The sequence below is a fragment of the Thamnophis sirtalis genome, unplaced genomic scaffold (genome assembly GCF_051295495.1).
Source record: "Thamnophis sirtalis isolate CommonGarterSnake01/CBP01778 unplaced genomic scaffold, rThaSir2_p1.2 scaffold_2, whole genome shotgun sequence".
Lineage (NCBI taxonomy): Eukaryota > Metazoa > Chordata > Lepidosauria > Squamata > Natricidae > Thamnophis > Thamnophis sirtalis.
In genome coordinates this window covers 5214645-5232633 of record NW_028261382.1, presented here as the reverse complement: position 1 = coordinate 5232633, position 17989 = coordinate 5214645, and the positions used below count along the sequence as shown (strand labels likewise).

Genomic DNA, 17989 nt, shown 5'->3' with positions numbered 1-17989 from the left:
ACAGAGAGAGACAGTCCGAGAGAAAGAAAGAGAGAGAGGCAGACACAGAGAGAGAGACAGGCAGAGAGAGAAATAGAGAGACAGTGAAAGAGAGAGACACAGACAGGCAGACAGAGACAGGCAGACAAACAAACACAGAGAGACATTCAGAGAGAAAGAGAGAGAGAGGCAGACAGAGAGAGAGACAGGCAGAGAGAGAAAGAGAGAGAGACAGTACAAGAGAAAGACAGAAAGAGACAGACAGACAGAGACAGACAGATAGACAGGGACAGGCAGACAGAGAGACAGACAAACAGAGAGAGACAGTCCGAGAGAAAGAGAAAGAGAGAGAGAGGCAGACGCAGAGAGAGACAGTGAAAGAGAGAGACAGGCAGACAGAGAAAGAGAAAGGGAGATACAGACAGGCAGACAGACAGACAGACAGAGACAGTAAGAGAGAAAGAGAGAGAGAGGCAGACAGAGAGAAAGAGAGAAAGGGTGAAAGAGAGACAGAAACAGACAGACAGAGAGACAGTCAGAGAGAAAGAGAGAGGCAGAGAGAGAGAGACAGGCAGAGAGAGAAAGAGAGAGACACAGTGAAAGAGAGAAAGAGAGACAGAGACAGGCAGACACAGAGAGAGAGACAGGCAGAGAGAGAGAGAGACATTCAGAGAGAGAGTGAAAGAGCGACAGAAACAGACAGACAAAGAGACACAGAGAGAGACAGTCAGAGAGAGAGAGAGAGACAGAGACAGACAGAGAGACAGACAGGCAGACAGAATACAGACTGTGTGCATCAAGATAGCTAGATAATTTGGGTGTCAAATGTGCACACGTGCTTCATCTCATCGAGGGGTTTCCATGCCACAGAAACAATGAGATTTGCACCACCGCTTTGAACGGTGATCCCCGTCCTTCTTGAAGAGCTTCCTATTAACTCCGGGATCCGATTTCCTTGCGCTCCGTTGGAAGAAGATTCTCCGCACGGATGCTTCCAGACGCTCTACTGGAACACGGAGCCGAAAGCAAAGCAACATGATGACAACCCCCCCCCATGAAGCAAACCAACCCCACAACTCTCCCTTTCATGAGAGGGCACAACCAGAGCTTCACACACACACACACACACACACACGCCACGTCAGCCCAGCCTCGGACAGAATTGAGTTTTCAATCCCGCTGTCAGGATTCAAAGTTTGTGAGGCTGGCTGTTGTTTCATTTGGAAGGGCTGTCGCACAAGGTCAAGAATGCTCAAGCTACAGCAGGGCGCAAATATGGAAGGGTGCCTTTAGCACCTCTTCTATCAGGGAGGTGTAAGCGTTCGTGAGTAGGGTTCCCTACATTTTCTCTCTTGTTTTGGGGGGGAGGGCGGTGTCAAGAGGGACTGCTGGGGTCAGTGGTGGGTTTCAAAAATTGTTCGAACCTACACATATGTGCTAGTCGTTCCCGACTCTAGGGGGCGGTGCTCATCTCCGTTTCAAAGCCGAAGAGCCAGTGCTGTCCGAAGACGTCTCCGTGGTCATGTGGCCGGCATGACTCAACGTTGAAGGCTCACGGAACGCTGTTCCCTTCCCACCAAAGGTGGTTCCTATTTTTTCTACTTCCATTTATTTACATGCTTTCGAACTGCTAGGTTGGCAGAAGCTGGGACAAGTAACAGGAGCTCACTCCGTTACACAGCTAGGGATTTGAACTGCTGAACTGCCGACCTTTCTGATTGACTAGCTCAACATCTAAGCCCCTGAGCCACCACGTCCCCTCAGGATAAATATAGAAATTAAATACGTAAATATCTGCTTTAGTTCAGAGCCCAGTGGGAATCCAACTCTCCACTTGAGCAAGATGTCTCCTCTGGTATTTAAATCCAAGTTAATCACGGATTTCTTCACCACTAATGATACCGTAAAGGCCGCTGTCACGGTGATTCCCGGGGGCCTTCTCTGACATGCTGAGGGTCACAACAACCTGGCCCCAGAGCCAAGAAGCACTTTGCGTGTCGGCTCTTTGTGACATGTGTCTTGCAAAAGCTTTGGGTCCGAAGGCCTCAAGTTTCCCCAGGAGACTGTACAGAGGTGGAGTTGATGGGAAAGGAGAGAAGGTTGCAGGGAATGGAAGGAAAAGCCGACGTGGGCAGCTCTGGTTAAATTTTAAATATTGAAATGGGGAGGGAAGAGGGGGAAAACCTGACATATTGGCTCATAAATGTTCCCTTAGAAAATCCCAGAAGAGAATGAGGTTATTGCTGCCCCCATCATGGCGAATCTGTCCGTCTTCTTTGATGCTTTAGAGCCATTAGGAGTCAAAGAAGATCGGACGGGAAGCAGAAGTTGAGGACTAAGGCAGGGGTGAAATTCAGCAGGTTCCAACAGGTTCTGGAGAACCTAAAGCGGAAATTTTGAGTAGTTCAGAGAACCGGCAAATGCCACCTCTGGCTGGCTCCAGAGTGGGGAGGGAATGGAGATTTTCCAGTATCCTTCCCCTGGAGTGGGAAGGTAATGGGGATTTTGCAGTATCCTTCCCCTGGAGTTGGGAGGGAATGAAGATTTTGCAGTATCCTTCCCCTGGAGTGGGGAGGGAATGGAGATTTCGCAGTATCCTTCCCCTGGAGTGGTGGGGGAATGGGGATTTTGCAGTATCCTTTCCCTGGAGTGGGGAGGGAATGGAGATTTCGCAGTATCCTTCCCCTGGAGTGGGGAGGGAATGGAGATTTCGCAGTATCCTTCCCCTGGAGTGGTGGGGGAATGGGGATTTTGCAGTATCCTTTCCCTGGAGTGGGGAGGGAATGGAGATTTTACAGTATCCTTCCCCTGGAGTGGGGAGGGAATGGAGATTTCGCAGTATCCTTCCCCTGGAGTGTGGAGGGAATGGAGATTTTACAGTATCCTATCCCTGGAGTGGGGAGGGAATGGGGATTTTGCAGTCTCCTTCCCCTGGAGTTGGGAGGGAATGGGGATTTTGCAGTATCCTTCCCCTGGAGTGGGGAGGGAATGGGGATTTTGCACTATCCTTCCTCTGGAGTGGGGAGGGAAAGGAGATTTTCCAGTATCCTTCCCCTGGAGTGGGGAGGGAATGGAGATTTGCAGTATCCTTCCCCTGGAGTGTGGAGGGAATGGGGATTTTGCAGTATCCTTCCCCTGCCATGCCCACCAAGCCACGCCCACAGAACCGGCAGCAAAAAAGAAATATTGAAATTCACCACTGGACTAACGGATGCTAAAATGTGAATCAGCAGGGTTTTTACACAACTGGATTCACATCTGGCATTCAACCCATTGTGTGGCTGGACATTAATTCCCCCAAAATAGACCCAAAAATAATGAGTAAAAGTTGCAATTGCTAGATGTCACATAAACGTCAGGAAAATCTTCTTGACGGTAAGATGTGTATGCAGCAGATCAGTGTGTACCTACACAAATTCGTAGGGTAGGTAGGGGTTGCCTAGAGAAAAGAAGGACTAGAGGTGACATGATAGCAGGATTCCAGTATTTGAGGGGCTGCCCCAAAGAAGAGGGAGTCAAAGCTATTCTCCAAAGCACCTGAAGGCAGAACAAGAAGCAATGGGTGGAACCGGGACAATACGAAGAACTTAGGGCTGATCTATGGCTTGTATCTATGTGACCAGGCAGGGGGTAATTCTCCCATCCTTTGTAAGAAATGATGAAGTTGCACCTTGCCTTCCTCCAGCAGGTGGGACACCTGGTTACAGTTTGCAAATCTCTAGTTGCTAAACAGCTTGCGCCCTTGGCTTCAACCGTCCAACGGATGAGCAAGCTGCTGTGTTACAAATCGACTACAATGAAAATCTAATTTTAATTTTGGAGCCTATTGTTTTCCAGGGCAAACAGTGTAAATTGTTTCAGCGATGGTGTCTTGTGTGTGTGTGTGTGTGTGTGTGTGTGTGTGTGTGTGTGTGTGTGCATGCGTGGGTGTGTGCGTATGGGCAACGAGACAATAGTCTTTAGCTGAATCGGGCGGCATTAATTCCCAACAACAGGCGCACAATATGCCTGTGCGTTTAATGACAGCTTTTCACTGTACATTTGTGAAAAGGAAATTGTCGTGCGGTCCCAACAAGGCCAGCTCTGAAAATAGCCAGCGAGTGAGATCTTTTTTGCGTGTGTGTGTGTGTATGTGTGCGTGTGGCGTCCACACAATCAGCCGCGCAACGATAATAATTCGCCGTGCAGAATGGAGACCTCGCCTTGCGAGGTTGCGATGAGACATGACAAGGATTACAATGGCTGCAGGAAACACGGGAGGGAAGGAGCATAAAGCGGGTGGCGAGAAGAAACTGTACCTTTGGGGGTGGGGGGGGAGCAAGGTGGGCCAGGTAGGGGAAGTTTTTAAAGGTGGACGTGGATACAAAAGGCCAGGCCTAGGGAGCATCACAGATGTTGCTTCCCAATTTGGGATACTCGGTGGGGGGCCGTAAGTTGAGGGCTACCTGTAGATGGAGCTTTGGAGGGAAGAGGAAGGGGAGGGCAGCAATTATTTTCATTTTCTCAGACATTTCTTATTACAGCAAAATGTTTTCCTGGCCAGCTGGAGGGAAGAGCCAGTGGTATCATCTCAGGCGAGCGAACGTGGCCCATCTATCTCGCTTTCCTATCTGAATGTCCTGGGGGAATGGATATCTCACAACCACTAATACCAGACCATCTGGGCCTCGGGGCGATATAATACATGATCTAAAGGAGAGAGAAAAAGGGGAGAGAGGGAGGGAAGGAGGGAGGGAGGGAAGAAGAGAGTGAGAGAGAAAGACAGAGGCAGACAGATAAGAGATAGAGAGACTGACAAGAGAGAGAGAGAGAGACAGAGACAAGAGAGAGAGGGAGAGAGAAAGAGGGAGAGAGAGAGAGAAAGGAAGAGAGGAAGAGACAGAGACAGACAGAGACAGACAAGAGAGAGAGAGAGAGACAGACAAAGAGATAGATGAGAAAGAGAGAGGGAGAGAGAGAGAGAGCGACAGGGACAGATGAGAGACAGAGACAGAGAGGGAGAGAGAGAAGAGATCTGTAGATGAGAGAGAGAGAGACAGAGACAGAGAGGCAGATGAGAGAGAGAGGGAGGGAAAGAAAGAAAGAGAGACAGACATAGAGACAGATGAGAGAGGGAGGGAGAGAGGGAGAGAGAAAGAAAGAGAGAGAGAGACAGACAGAGAGATGAGAGGGAGAGGGAAAGAAAGAGAGAGAGAGAGACAGAGACAGACAGAGAGACAGATGAGAGAAAGAGAGAGAGAGAAAGAGAGAGAGACAGAAACAGACAGAGAGACAAATGAGAGAGAGGGGGAGGGAGGGAGAAAGAAAGAGAGAGACAGAGACACAGAGAGACAGATAAGAGAGAGGGGGAGAGGGAGAGAGAAAGAAAGAGAGAGACAGAGACAGATGAGAGAGAGGGGGAGAGAGAGAGAAAGAAAGAGAGAGACAGAGAGACAGATGAGAGAGGGAGGGAGAGAGAGAGAAAGAAAGAGAGAGAGAGAGAGACTGACAGAGAGACAAATATGAGAGAGAGAGAGGTAGGGAGAGAGAGAGAGAAAGAAAGAAAGAGAGAGAGGGAGAGACAGAGACAGAGACAGAAAGAGAGACAGATGAGGGAGGGAAAGAGAGAGAAAGAAAGAGAGAGAGACAGAGAGACAGATGAGAGAGAGAGAGAGAAAGAAAGAGAGACAGAAACAGACAGAGAGACAAATGAGAGAGAGGGGGAGGGAGAGAGAAAGAAAGAGAGAGACAGAGACAGAGACAGATGAGAGAGGGGAGAGAGAGAGAGACAAAGAAAGAGACAGAGACAGAGACAGAGAGACAGATGAGAGAGAGGGGGAGAGAGAGAGAGAGAAAGAAAGAGAGAGAGAGAGAGACAGATGAGAGAGGGAGGGAGAGAGAGAGAAAGAAAGAGAGAGAGAGACAGAGACAGACAGAGAGACAAATGAGAGAGAGAGAGGTAGGGAGAGAGAGAGAAAGAAAGAAAGAGAGAGAGAGACAGAGACAGACAGAAAGACAGATGAGAGAGAGGGGAGGGAGAGAATGAGTGAGTGTGAGAGAGAGAGACCTATATTAAACAACAACCATTTCTAAAAGAAAGAATTAGAAATAATCAAGGAAAGCGAACATACAAGAAAGCTGCGAGGAGAAGAAGAACGCTGACAGTGCCATTTAGCTGGGTTTTGTTGTTTTAAAAATAATCAACCCAATCTTAATTCCGAGGCTTTGTAAAAGGAAGAAAACATCTCAGCCACATTTCCTCGGTTTTTGCAAAAGAATGCCAAATGAGATTCAGCACCAGGCATCCTATTTTGTGCTGGTGGTGAGGGGGCTCTGGAGCGATTTGGATTGGGGAGGAAATCTGTGTAATTACCCAACAGAAGAAAGTCACCACCCTCCTCCTCCTCCTCCTCCTCCTCCTCCTCCTTTCTCAGTGTCTACTTCTTTTTCTTTTCTTCCCCATTCTGCATTTCCTGATTCCGTGCCTATGGATGCCTTCAGACTCCCTGGGCACACAACAAGTGGGCTCTTTGAGAAGTCTGCTTGGATAGAATCCACCCACTTCAGCGAAACAAGTTCTCGCAAGCCAGTTTCTAGGGCTAAGGTTCCCATCTTGCCTTCCCTTTCATGGTGCAGGGAATCCTTTGTTTAGCGTAGGGGTCCCCAAACTTAATAACTTTAAGACTTGTGGATTTCAACCTGTGGAAGGAAGGAAAAGAGGGAGGGAGGGAGGGAGGAAAGAAGGAAAGGAAGAAAAAGGAGAGAGAAGAAAGGGGAAGGGGAGAGAGGGGAAGAATGGAGGGAGGGAAGAAGGAAAAGAGGGAGGGAGGGAGGAAAGGAAGAAAAAGAGGGAGAGAGAGGAAAAGAGGAGAGGAGGATGGGGAAGAATGAAGAAAGGGAGGGAGGGGGGAAGGAAGGAAAAGAGGGAGGAGGGAAGAAGGAAAGGAAGAAGGAAAGGGAGGGAAAGGGGGAGGCGAGAGAGGGGAAGAATGAAGGGAGGGAGGAAAGGAGGGAGGGACAGAGGAAGGAAAAGAGGGAGGAAGGAAGGAAGGAAAAGAGGGAGGGAGGAAGGAAGGAAGGAAAGGAAGAAAAAGAGGGAGAGAGAGGAAAGGGGGAGAGGAGGTGTGGAAGAATGAAGAAAGGGAGGGAGGGAGGAAGGAAAGAGGGAGGGAGGAGGGAAGAAGGAAAGGAAGAAGGAAAGGGAGGGAAAGGGGGAGGCGAGAGAGGGGAAGAATGAAGGGAGGGAGGAAAGGAGGGAGGGACAGAGGAAGGAAAAGAGGGAGGAAGGAAGGAAGGAAAAGAGGGAGGGAGGAAGGAAGGAAGGAAAGGAAGAAAAAGAGGGAGAGAGAGGAAAGGGGGAGAGGAGGTGTGGAAGAATGAAGAAAGGGAGGGAGGGAGGAAGGAAAAGAGGGAGGGAGGAGGGAAGAAGGAAAGGAAGAAGGAAAGGGAGGGAAAGGTGGAGGGGAGAGAGGGGAAGAGTGAGGGACGGAGAAGGGAGGAAGGAAAAGAGGGAAGGAGGAAGGAAGGAAAAGAGGGAGGGAGGGAGGAGGAAAGGAAGAAAGAGAGGAAAGGGGAGAGGAGAGTAGGGAAGAATGAAGGGAGAGAGGAAAAGAGTGAGTGAGGAAGGAAGGAAAAGAGGGAGGAAGAGAGGAGGGAAGGAAAAGAGGGAGGGAGGAGGAAGAAAGGAAGGGAGGAAAGAAGGAAAGGAAAAAAGAGGGGAGGGAGAGAGAATTCTGGGAGGTTGAAGACCTCTGGCTTTAGCTGGTCACTACTAGGATAAACTCCACTAGGAGCTTTCTCATTACTATCTTATTTTGTGTTTGTGGAGAGGGGGGGGGGAGAAATTCCCTTTTGTCTTGAAGTCGTTGGTCGCAGCCAGATTTTTTAAAAAAAAATCAAATAAAAACCAAACAGGGACCTGGCCTCAATCAGAACGGACTTGTTGAAAGCTCATTTGCACAGAATCAACAAGGCTCCGTCTTCCCTTCAGCACCATCCCTCCTAAATGAAGCCGGGGGGGTGGGGGAAGGAGCATCTGGCAGGGGGAGGGGGGGAAGCAGGAGCGGATTCGGGGAGGGGCTGCTCTGGGTCCTACTTTAAATAAGTGGGGGGGGGGGAGAGTGGATGGGTGGCTGGAAGGAAGCCGGGTTACCATAAAGAAGAGACGGCTGGGCTTCTAATCCTTGTTCAGGGTGGACAACGAGGGAGAAGAGGGTTTGGGCCGGGGTTAGGAATACGAAGAAAGGAGGGAGGGAGGAAGGAAGGAAAAGAGGAAGGAAAGGAAGGAAAGAGGGAGAGAGAAGAAAGGGGGAGGGAAGAGAGGGGAAGAATGAATGAAGGAAGGGAAGGAGGAAAAAGGGAGGGAGGAGGAGGGAGAGAAGAATGAATGAAGTTAGGGGGAGGGAGGAAGGAAGGAAGGGAAAAAGTAGGAGGGATAGAAGAATAAAAAGAATGAGGGAGGGAGGAGGAAGGGAAGGAAGAAAAAGAGGGAAAAGGGGGAGGGGAAGAATGAACGAAGGGAGGGAGGGAGGGAAAAGGGAGGGAGGAGGTGGGAAAGGAAGAAAAAGGGGGGAAGAATGAATGAAGTAAGGGGGAGGGAGGAAAAGAGTGAGGGAGGAAGGAAGGGAAAAAAGGAGGAGGGATAGAAGAATGAAAAGAATGAGGGAGAGAGGAGGAAGGGAAGGAAGAAAAAGAGGGGAAAAGGGGAGGGGAAGAATGAACGAAGGGAGGGAGGGAGGGAAAAGGGAGGGAGGAGGAGGGAAAGGAAGAAAAAGAGGGGGGGGAGAATGAATGAAGTAAGGGGGAGGGAGGAAAACAGTGAGGGAGGGAGCGAGGGAAGAAGGGAAAAAAGGAGGGAGGGAAGAATGAAAAGAGGGAGGGAGGGAAGATGAAGGAAAGGAAGAAAAAGAGGGAAGAAAGGGGGAGGGGAAGGGGAAGAATGAATGAAGGAAGGAAGGAAGGAAAAGAGGGAGAGATGGGAAAGGAAGAGAGGGAATGGAAAGGAAGGGAGGGAGGTGTCCATGGCTCTCTCTTCTCTCCTTCTTCTTCCCATGGCAGGAAAAGTGGGGATGTGGATCTCCACTAGGAAAACTGGGAATGGGATGGGAGAATGGTTTTGCTTCTTCTGTTCTTCTCCTATCAATGGAATATTCCCCCAGCACCAAAAAGACTTCCTTCTTTCCGGGGTCTCCTGCCCTACAGAAACAGGCAGCTTCCCCTCTTTCTGTTCGACACCATTTTATGGCCCTTCTTTTTGCCACGGTCGTTAAGTGAATCACTGCAGTCGTTAAGCGAATTGGGCTCCTCCCTTTTCCCCTACACCTTTCCCTTCCCTTCTCCCCTCTCTTATTATCCTACTATTTTCCTTCGTGTTTTTTGTATTTTATAAGGTAAAGGTTCCCCTCGCACACATGTGCTAGTCGTTCCCGACTCTAGGGGACGCTGCTCATCTCCCTTTCAAAGCTGAAGAGCCAGCGCTGTCCGAAGACGTCTCCGTGGTCATGTGGCCGGCATGACTCAATGCCGAAGGCGCACGGAACGCTGTTCCCTTCCCACCAAAGGTGGTTCCTATTTTTCCACTTGCATTTTTGACGTGCTTTCGAACTGCTAGGTTGGCAGAAGCTGGGACAAGTCACGGGAGCTTGCTCCGTTACGCGGCGCTAGGGATTCAAACTGCCAACCTTTCTGACCAACAAGCTCTTAGCATCTTAGCCACTGAGCCACCGCATCGCTTTGTATTTTATATGATAAAACTAATTTATATTTCTAAAAGGAATTTCAAGTGTTTCGCCAGACGGAGCTGGGTGGGAAATGCTTGTGTTTCGGCGATGGAGAGATGCCCGTAGTTTTTAAATAGCTGTGGGAAACTGATTGGAGCTTGGCAAAATTCAGCCCTTTGGAAAGCAATACGGCTCTCTCAGCTCTGGCCCGAGTTGAATCGGGGGCACCACGGCCGGCGTGGGCTCGAGCGTGGAGTAAGCCCCTCTCCCCGGTGTTGGAAACAGAGCCGAGGGAGAGGAGGGGATGGGCGAACTCTTTCCAGATTCATTAAGGCAGGATGAAACAATCTGAAAACAGGGAGCTCTCGAAGGGGTGGATTTCAAAAAATAAAAATCAACAAAAGCAAGACATTTCAAAACATCTCGGGGGGGAAAAAAAAAGATCCTTAAAATATTCATGGCGTGCATTTGGATAAAGAGGTTGCCTGCCAAGATAACCAGGGAAACGAGTTTTCAATAATTTAAAAATCTGGGCCTGTTACGAACGATGGGCGTTTTGGGGCCCAATGCAAGGTTTTTGTGTGCCAAACTATGCCAAAGTAATGAATGGCATGGTCATCTTCTTGACCCATCCTATAAATAAAAGAGTCCAACCTTATTTGGTATGCCTGGGCATTTCAGTTTTTATTTGAAACTTCATGCTTCGCTATGAAGCCATGGGATCGGGCTGGATGAGTCGTGCGCTGGCCACGCTCATGTAAGGCAACTGGCAGTTGGAACAGAGTTCCTTTCCGGTGGGGAGGGGGAGTAGAACGTCTAACTCCTTAGCGTGGATGAGGGTTAATATAATCCTGTATAAGGATTACTGATGATCTGATGGTCATTTCGAAAAATCCTTTCTTAGCGAGCATCTAGAAGCCAAGAGGAAAGTATATGCCAAATTTTAAGTTTAGATTTTTACAACCCCTGGTAAGCCCCAATTATGGGAGGAAACTAACTGCTTCCATCATCTGTCAATCGGCTCATCACAAGAGTCCATCACGACAGAAACCCAATATTTTTACTGTTGCCTTTGTTATAGTTGTGTTTTTTTTTATTTGTGCTGATAAATAAATAAAGGGAGACTAGTATAGATCTATTTCAAGCTATTTAGCTCTCATCAGCTAGCCATACCCTTACTGGTTCAAATCCCAGTAAGGGTATGGCTAGCTGATGAGAGCTAAATAGCTTGAAATAGATCTATACTAGTCTCCCTTTATTTATTTATCAGCACAAATTAAAAAAAAATAAAACACACACACACACACAGATATATATATATATAGTTTGCTTAGAGGGAACCGTGGTTCTGGATTGTAATCGCGTGTTGATAGATTTGTTTTTCATATGGCAAACTTTTCGCAAGTTGACGTAACAGATCTCCTCTGGGCTCTTCCTAAGGTGTGGGTGTAATTTTAGCTCCCTGTCGGCTGCAGGAACATTCAGTGTGAGCTTGGGATAAATGTCCCAGCTTAGAAAAGTTTGGGTGGGACCCTACCAATTTGTGTAGCTGCACACTGCTCTGCTGTGTAGAAATCTTACCATCAAGAAGATTTTCCTTATATTTACGTGACATCTAGCAATTCCAACTAATGGCCAACTTCTCTATTAAAAAGGTAAAGGTTCCCCTCACACATATGTGCTAGTCGTTCCCGACTCTAGGGGGCGGTGCTCATCTCCGTTTCAAAGCTGAAGAGCCAGCGCTGTCCGAAGACGTCTCCGTGGTCATGTGGCCGGCATGACTCAACGCCGAAGGCGCACGGAACGCTGTTCCCTTCCCACCAAAGGTGGTCCCTATTTTTCTACTTGCATTTGTTACGTGCTTTCGAACGGCTAGGTTGGCAGAAGCTGGGACAAGTCACGGGAGCTCACTCCATTATGTGGCGCTAGGGATTCGAACCGCCGAACTGCTGACCTTTTTGATCGACAAGCTCAGCGTCTTAGCCACTGAGCCACCCATGTCCTTTTATGCACCATAACAGGGTATCATGTTTCTTGAGCCTTCTTTGCTGGCAGAAAGATCGTTCCTTCAACTTGTCCCACAAGGGATATCTTTATCAACCTTGTCTAGACTCCCATCTATCAATACAGGTTGTCCTTAACTTACAACCATTCTTTTAGTGACGATTCAAAGCAGGGGTGAAATTCAGCAGGTTCCCGAGAACCGGTAGCGGAAATTTTGAGTAGTTCGGAGAAGCAGGAAGTGCCACCTCCGGCTCGCCCCAGAATGGGCTGGGAATGGAGATGTTGCAGTATCCTTCCCCTGCCACGCCCACCAAGCCACGCCCACAGAGCCGGCAGTTTAAAAAAAAAATGAATTTCACCACTGGTTCGAAGTCATAACCGCCTTGCAACCGTTTCTCGAGCTTGCAACCATCCCAGCATTCCCACTGATTAAAATTCTAGGCCAGTGTTTCTCAACCTAGGCAACTTGAAGATGTCTGGACTTCAACTCCCAGAATTCCCCAGCCAGCATTTGCTGGCTGGGGAATTCTGGGAGTTGAAGTCCAGACATCTTCAAGTTGCCAAGGTTGAGAAACACTGTTCTAGGCATTTGGCACCCATATTATGACGGGTGCGTGATCCCCCAGCCTGCTTTCCAAGCAGCAAGGTTGACTGTTCACATTAACAACGGCACAACTCACTTAACAGCCGCAGTGATTTTACTATAATAGCTGTAAGAAGGGGAAAAAAGTTGGCCAAATTAGGTACCCCTGGCACATCGATAGAAATTCTGCTCCCATTGATGGTTGCAAAGCGAGGATTGCCTGCACCCTGCTTAGCGACCGTGCAACGGGTCCAGTGTCCATTAAATGGGTGAGTGGGTGATTGGTCCTATAAGAATATGCACAAGGGGCAGCTTTTCATCCCCCAAAACTCCCCTTTCCTTATCCCCGCTGGACCTCCTTCCTTCCCGTCCCCTTCCCCCCCCCATCCCCACACTCGAAGAAGCCAGGACGGGTTTTCCCTCCCTCCGTCCGGCTGCCCGTCCCGTCTCTTTAAGCGCAATCGATTCCTCCGCTGCTGCTCCTCCTCCTCTTTGGAATTCTCCCGCTCGCCGGGTTTTCCTTGCCGCTGCCCTCCGTCACTCCTCGGGGCGGAGTTCGGGAATGTCCGTGAGACACACGAATGGTGGTGGTGGGGAGGAGAGAGAGAGAGAGAGAGAGAGAGAGAGAGAGAGGAGGTGGCGGGGGGGGCGAGCCGCGCGCGTGCGCGTGCGTCGGACACGCCCCCTTTGGGGGCTTCCTCGGCTCCTGCCGGGTGTGTGTGTGTATGTGTGTGCGTGTGTGCCCCTCCCCCTTCCTTTGGAATTCTGTCAGCTCAGCGCGCGCTCACCTCTCCCTCCTTGACACACAAACACACACACACACACACACACACAAACATACAGACGGACAGACATTCACTCACTCAGCCGCTCGCGCGCACCGCCAGGGATCAATGGAAAGGCTGGCGCGCCTGCGCGGCCGGCCAACGGGCGAAGGACGGCGGTTGGCAGCCTGAGGAGAAGGGGGGGAAAAAAAAAAGAAGAGAGGAGGGGGTGTTTAAAAGAAGGAGACGGGAGCGCGCGCCTCACGCACGCACGCAGGCAGGCCGCGATCGGGGGCGCGCGCCAGGCTGTTGCTCCTCCTGTCGGCGCGACTCTTCGTGAGGGGGGAGAGAGAAAAAAATAAAATAAAAGGCTCCGCGGCGGCGACGGGACCGGCCCGCCATGGAGTGAAACCCCCGTCCTCCCACCGGTCCCTCGCCCGGCAGAGCTTCTTTTTCCCCCTCCTCAGCTCGGCTCTCCTTCATCCCTTCTTTCCCTCCGCTGCCCCCGCTCGGCTGCCCTCGCTGCCGCCGCGCCCCCTCTGCGTGCCCGGCCGCCGGCCTGAGGGGGAGCGAGCGATGGCGGCGCGGGGCGCCTGGCGGCGGCTGCTGCCGCTCCTAAGCTCACTGTGGGTCGCGCTGCTCGGCGGGCAGCGCCCCGACTCCGCCGCCGCCGCGCCGCCTCAGCACCTCCCGCCCGCAGGTGAGTCCCCGGCCGGTTGGGGAGGGGGGTTTCTTCGCCGCCGCTGCTGCAGCCGGGAGGGGGTCGTTTGGGGAGGGGGCGGCGAGGAGGGGGCGGAGGGTCTCTTTGGGCGCCCCGTGAGGAATCCCCCTTCCCCTCCGAAAGGGACCCCCGGCTGGGGAGGGTCTCGGAGGGTCTGCTGGCCTCGGAGCGGGGATGCCGCCAAGGAGCCCCGCAGGCGCCGGTCTGGGCTGTGGAAGCAGCAGGAGAAGCAACAGCAGGCGGGGATCCCTCCTTTCTCCCTTTCTCTCTCTCTTTTCCTCCTCCTTCCTTTCCCTTTCCCCCTTTCTCTTTCCTCCTTTCTTTCCCTTTCTCTCCTCCTTTCTTTCCCTTTCTCTCCTTTCTTTCTCCTTCTTTCCCTTTCTCTCCTTTCTTTCTCTCCTTTCCTTTTCCCTTTCTCTCTCTCTTTTCCTCCTCCTTCCTTTCCCTTTCCTCCCCTCTCTCTTTCCTCCTTTCTTTCTTTCCCTTTCTCTCTCTCTCCTCCTTTCTTTCCCTTTCTCTCCTTTCTTTCTCCTTTCCCTTTCCTTTCTTTCTCTCCTTTCCTTTTCCCTTTCTCCTTTCTCTCTCTCTCTCTCTTTCTCCTTCTTCTCCTTCCTTCGCTTCCCAAGGCAGAGGACTCTGTCTCCCCCCCCACATGTGTGTGTGGTGGGTGTTTGTGCGTCTCTTGAGTGTGTGTGTTGGTGGGTGTGAGGGGTGGGGGGGTGTGTAGGTCTTTTGTCAGCAGTCACCAGAGAGACTTGGCCAGTGATGGGGATGTGTGGCTGAGATGGGCTGTGAAGAGAGGGGGGGGGTCTCTTTTCTCCCACCACCACCACCCCAGCCTGAAAAATGGACAGAAAAGGATGGAAAGGTGGACAGAAAAGGATGGGAAAAGGGGTGCTTCCCCCCCTCTCTAGCCTTCTCTCTCTCTCTCTTTCTCTCTCTCTCTCTCTCTCTCTCTTTTGGCATTCCCTCCTTCTGCCCAGCCCCCCCCCCCAGGAAAAAAAGCCTGCACAGGTTGCCTCCACTTGTAAGAGTCCCATCTCAACGTGTTTCACAAGGGTTTGCTGTGCCAGCAGAGGCCACTGCGCCTCTCAGTAATAGACAGTTGCTCGTGCCATTTACTATGGTGATGGTGACGACTACTACTACTACTACTATGGCTGTGGAGTAAGGAAGGAAGGAGGGAGAGCCCCTGCAGAAGTGCGTCTTTGGTTGGTCATTCATCAGCGAATACCCCTCCTCTCCCTGCTCGCCATCGCATTGGATGAGTGCAGCTCTTTTGAGGTGGTAGGCGAAGGGTAGGGGGAAACCTGGTGGTATTCTTAAGGAGGGAATCCCCCTCCCCTTCACCTGCTTGGCTTTCTGCAGTCAGTGTGGGTGTTTGTTTTTTTTTTTTTAAAGCTGGTGTGTGATGCCGGCGCAGGCGTGATCCCCAAGTTATGTCAGGTGCAGTGGCGAGCAGACCTAGCCTTCAATCTTGTGGGTGTGTGAAGTGTGATCCTGGGCTTGTTTACTTCTACAAACCTGGGCAGGATGGGAAGCTGGTGTTAGCAATTAGCGAGCTGCCCACGTAAATGGCTTTTTGTGTCACAGACAGAAAGTAAAGTTAATTAACTGCCGGAGGAATGTGTAAGTTGCAGCCCTGCATTAGGGAGGTGCAACGTGTTTGGAACCTGCAACATTTCAGATTTGAAAGGCTTGAAATTTAAAACGTGCGCACTATAAGAGGCTGGGTTCTCACAACGCAGTGAAGGAGAGCTGATACTAAGACAGATAAAAGCAGATTGAATCTGGTCAGGAATGTCGAAAACAGCCTCAAATGGTTATGCTTGTCTTTTTGACATTACACATCAAGGTACTTACTATATCTGGCATGGGTTTTGTTTTTCAGTGGATTATATCTGCAGTGATCTCAGCTTTTCGGTACCTGTAGTATTTCTGGTGTATCCTGTGGTTATGGTACATGGCTTAAGCTGGGGAAAAAAATGAGTTGGCAGTGTGTATTGTGTGGGGATAAATGTGTACACACAAAGGGAATGTTGATTCCTTTAGCTGGGAAGTTACCTCAACTTGAAATCAGAATAATGCTGAGAGAAGGCACATAAACTGCAAATGGCTCTTATTTCAGCTATTTCATATATTCCAGTTGGTTTAATTACCACTTTAAATATGCTGCCTGAGGATGATGCCAGTTGTAGTCCAAAACATTTAGAGGGCAACACTTTGGAGAAGGCTGAAATTCTGAATGGTAATAAATAATACCTATTAAAACTATGAGCTGGTTTTAGTTTATGCCTTATGATCTTTACCTTAGTCACAGTTTTGAAGTCTATATTTGAGCTTAGCATCCTTGTGCATTTGAGGTGAGTTTAGATGACTGACATGCAATAGCCCTGACATGGCAGAAGTTGTGGCTACTGATACTATAGTTTGAAAAGTCAGTCATAAATGTTTGGGTGTGTTCTTTGAATGTTTACATCTTTGGAGAATGACTTAGAAGGTAGTACTTAAAATGTTTCATTTATTTATTTTGTTTGTGTGCTATTCTGCAACTAAATTTCTTTGTGTGTCTGGCAACGTAAAACTAACAATCATTGTAAGAAGGGATACTGTAAAGAAAAAAAACACCAGATTAAAATAAAGAGCAGGGGAATAAAAAGCAAAATCCACAAATGGCCTTAAAACAGTTTAAAAGACTTAGAAAGATAAAAGTGGTAATCAACTAAATGTCAGGTAGTTTTTGAGGAAAGGAATTACTATTAGGAGGCTGCTGCTGCTGAAAACATCCCTTTTCGATTGTAATTGCACATTGAAAGTTTCCATCTCTGATATTCCATGAAGGGCTTCTGGTGATAAGTACTCAAGGTAGATTTAGAACAAGTGACTCCAGATTTAGTGCCTATAGGGCAGTCTCCACCAATCTGAATTGGCCCAATACACCAGAGCATTTAAGTAGAAACTGCTTGGGATTCTGCACTTCCAAGGAGGTGAAAGGAGCTGAACTCAGGAAGGCACTACTTTTCAAGTGTTTTGGAATTCAGGTAGTCCTCGACTTACAACCACAATTGGCATCAGAATTTCCGTTGCTAAATAAGTTGGTTGTTAAGTGAGTCATGCCTGTTTTTAGAACCTTTTTGCCATGATTGTTAAGTGAACCATTGCAATTGTTGAGTGAATCACAAAACCATTAAGCGAATCCTGATTCCCATATTGGCTTTGCTTGTCAGAAGGTTGGGGAAGGCCCAAATGGCAATCGCGTGACCCTGAGACCCACTCAGTTCTGAGTGGCTCAGAACTGAAAAAAGAGAAAAAAAGCTCCAGGTGCCCAAATTTTGGTCATGTGGCCATAGGGATGCTACAATTGTCATAAGTGCGAGGACAGGTTGTAAGTCACTTGTTCCAGGGCCATTGTAACTTCAGTCAATAAATGAATGGTTGTAAGTCAAGGATATTTCCCAAGGGAGATCAGACTAGCCTTCTCCCTGATGATTTTTAGAAGGATGTTGGAGAGCTTTCCAGCCAAGTTCATGACTTGTGCCATCTTTTATTCTCATGTTTATGTTTTGCCTTTGTTTTTGTAATAGTTGACAAAAATTTATTGGTTTATAGTTTTATGTTTTATGTACTGTGGGTATCTCATTTTTTTTAATAATGGAAGCTGCCAAAAGTCCTTGCATTTCAGTAGAATATCAATATGACCAATAGCTATAAAGATAAATAGACAATAAACCAATTCTGTCTTTGAAAATGTCCATGTTATACAGAAAGTGGTGTAGGTATGTGCAACTGTTCCGGTGATCCTGTGCAAAAATTCTCTAGGACAGAGGTAATGAACTAACAGTGGGGTACGATGGCTTCATCTCTAAATTGTTCCCTTGAGAATTGCCAATGAGTCACTCAAAACAGACAACCATGATTCTGTAGCATCTCACAAGGCAACTGTCATAAGACAAAATTTGTGAGATGGTAAAATAGTATAAAAAACTTTCCCTCCAACAAAAAACATCCTACCGCTATACATTATTGGAACGTTGCATTTTTCAACAAAGTTACTGATTTTTGTAATGTTCCTTTATGTTCAAATTGCTGCTATCATCAAAGAGCAAGATGGGAAAATTATATTGTAGTATTAGGGAGTTTCCTTGAATGAAAGGGAATCCTAGTTCCTCCCTTCCCTCCACTAAACTATTGTTGTCTCAATCGATGAAGGTGAGAAATATGTGAAATAATATCCACACCT

General features: G+C 48.8%; 1 protein-coding gene across 9 annotated transcripts in view; it reads left to right on the top strand.

Moving 5' to 3' along the window:
* Window positions 1–13374: 13374 nt before the first annotated feature.
* The window catches only part of NEO1 (neogenin 1), a 60883-nt gene continuing 56268 nt past the window's right edge, over window positions 13375–17989 (top strand). For 5 of the 9 annotated variants that reach the window (XM_087704082.1, XM_087704078.1, XM_087704077.1 and 2 more), the window contains exon 1: window positions 13376–13728. In XM_087704082.1, coding sequence (XP_087560208.1) covers window positions 13605–13728 — 124 coding nt within the window. In that variant the 5' untranslated portion in view covers window positions 13376–13604. Of the gene's footprint in view, window positions 13729–15534; window positions 15605–17989 lie in introns of those variants that run through there. The other 4 variants (XM_087704084.1, XM_087704083.1, XM_087704081.1 and 1 more) reach the window with 3 other exon arrangements.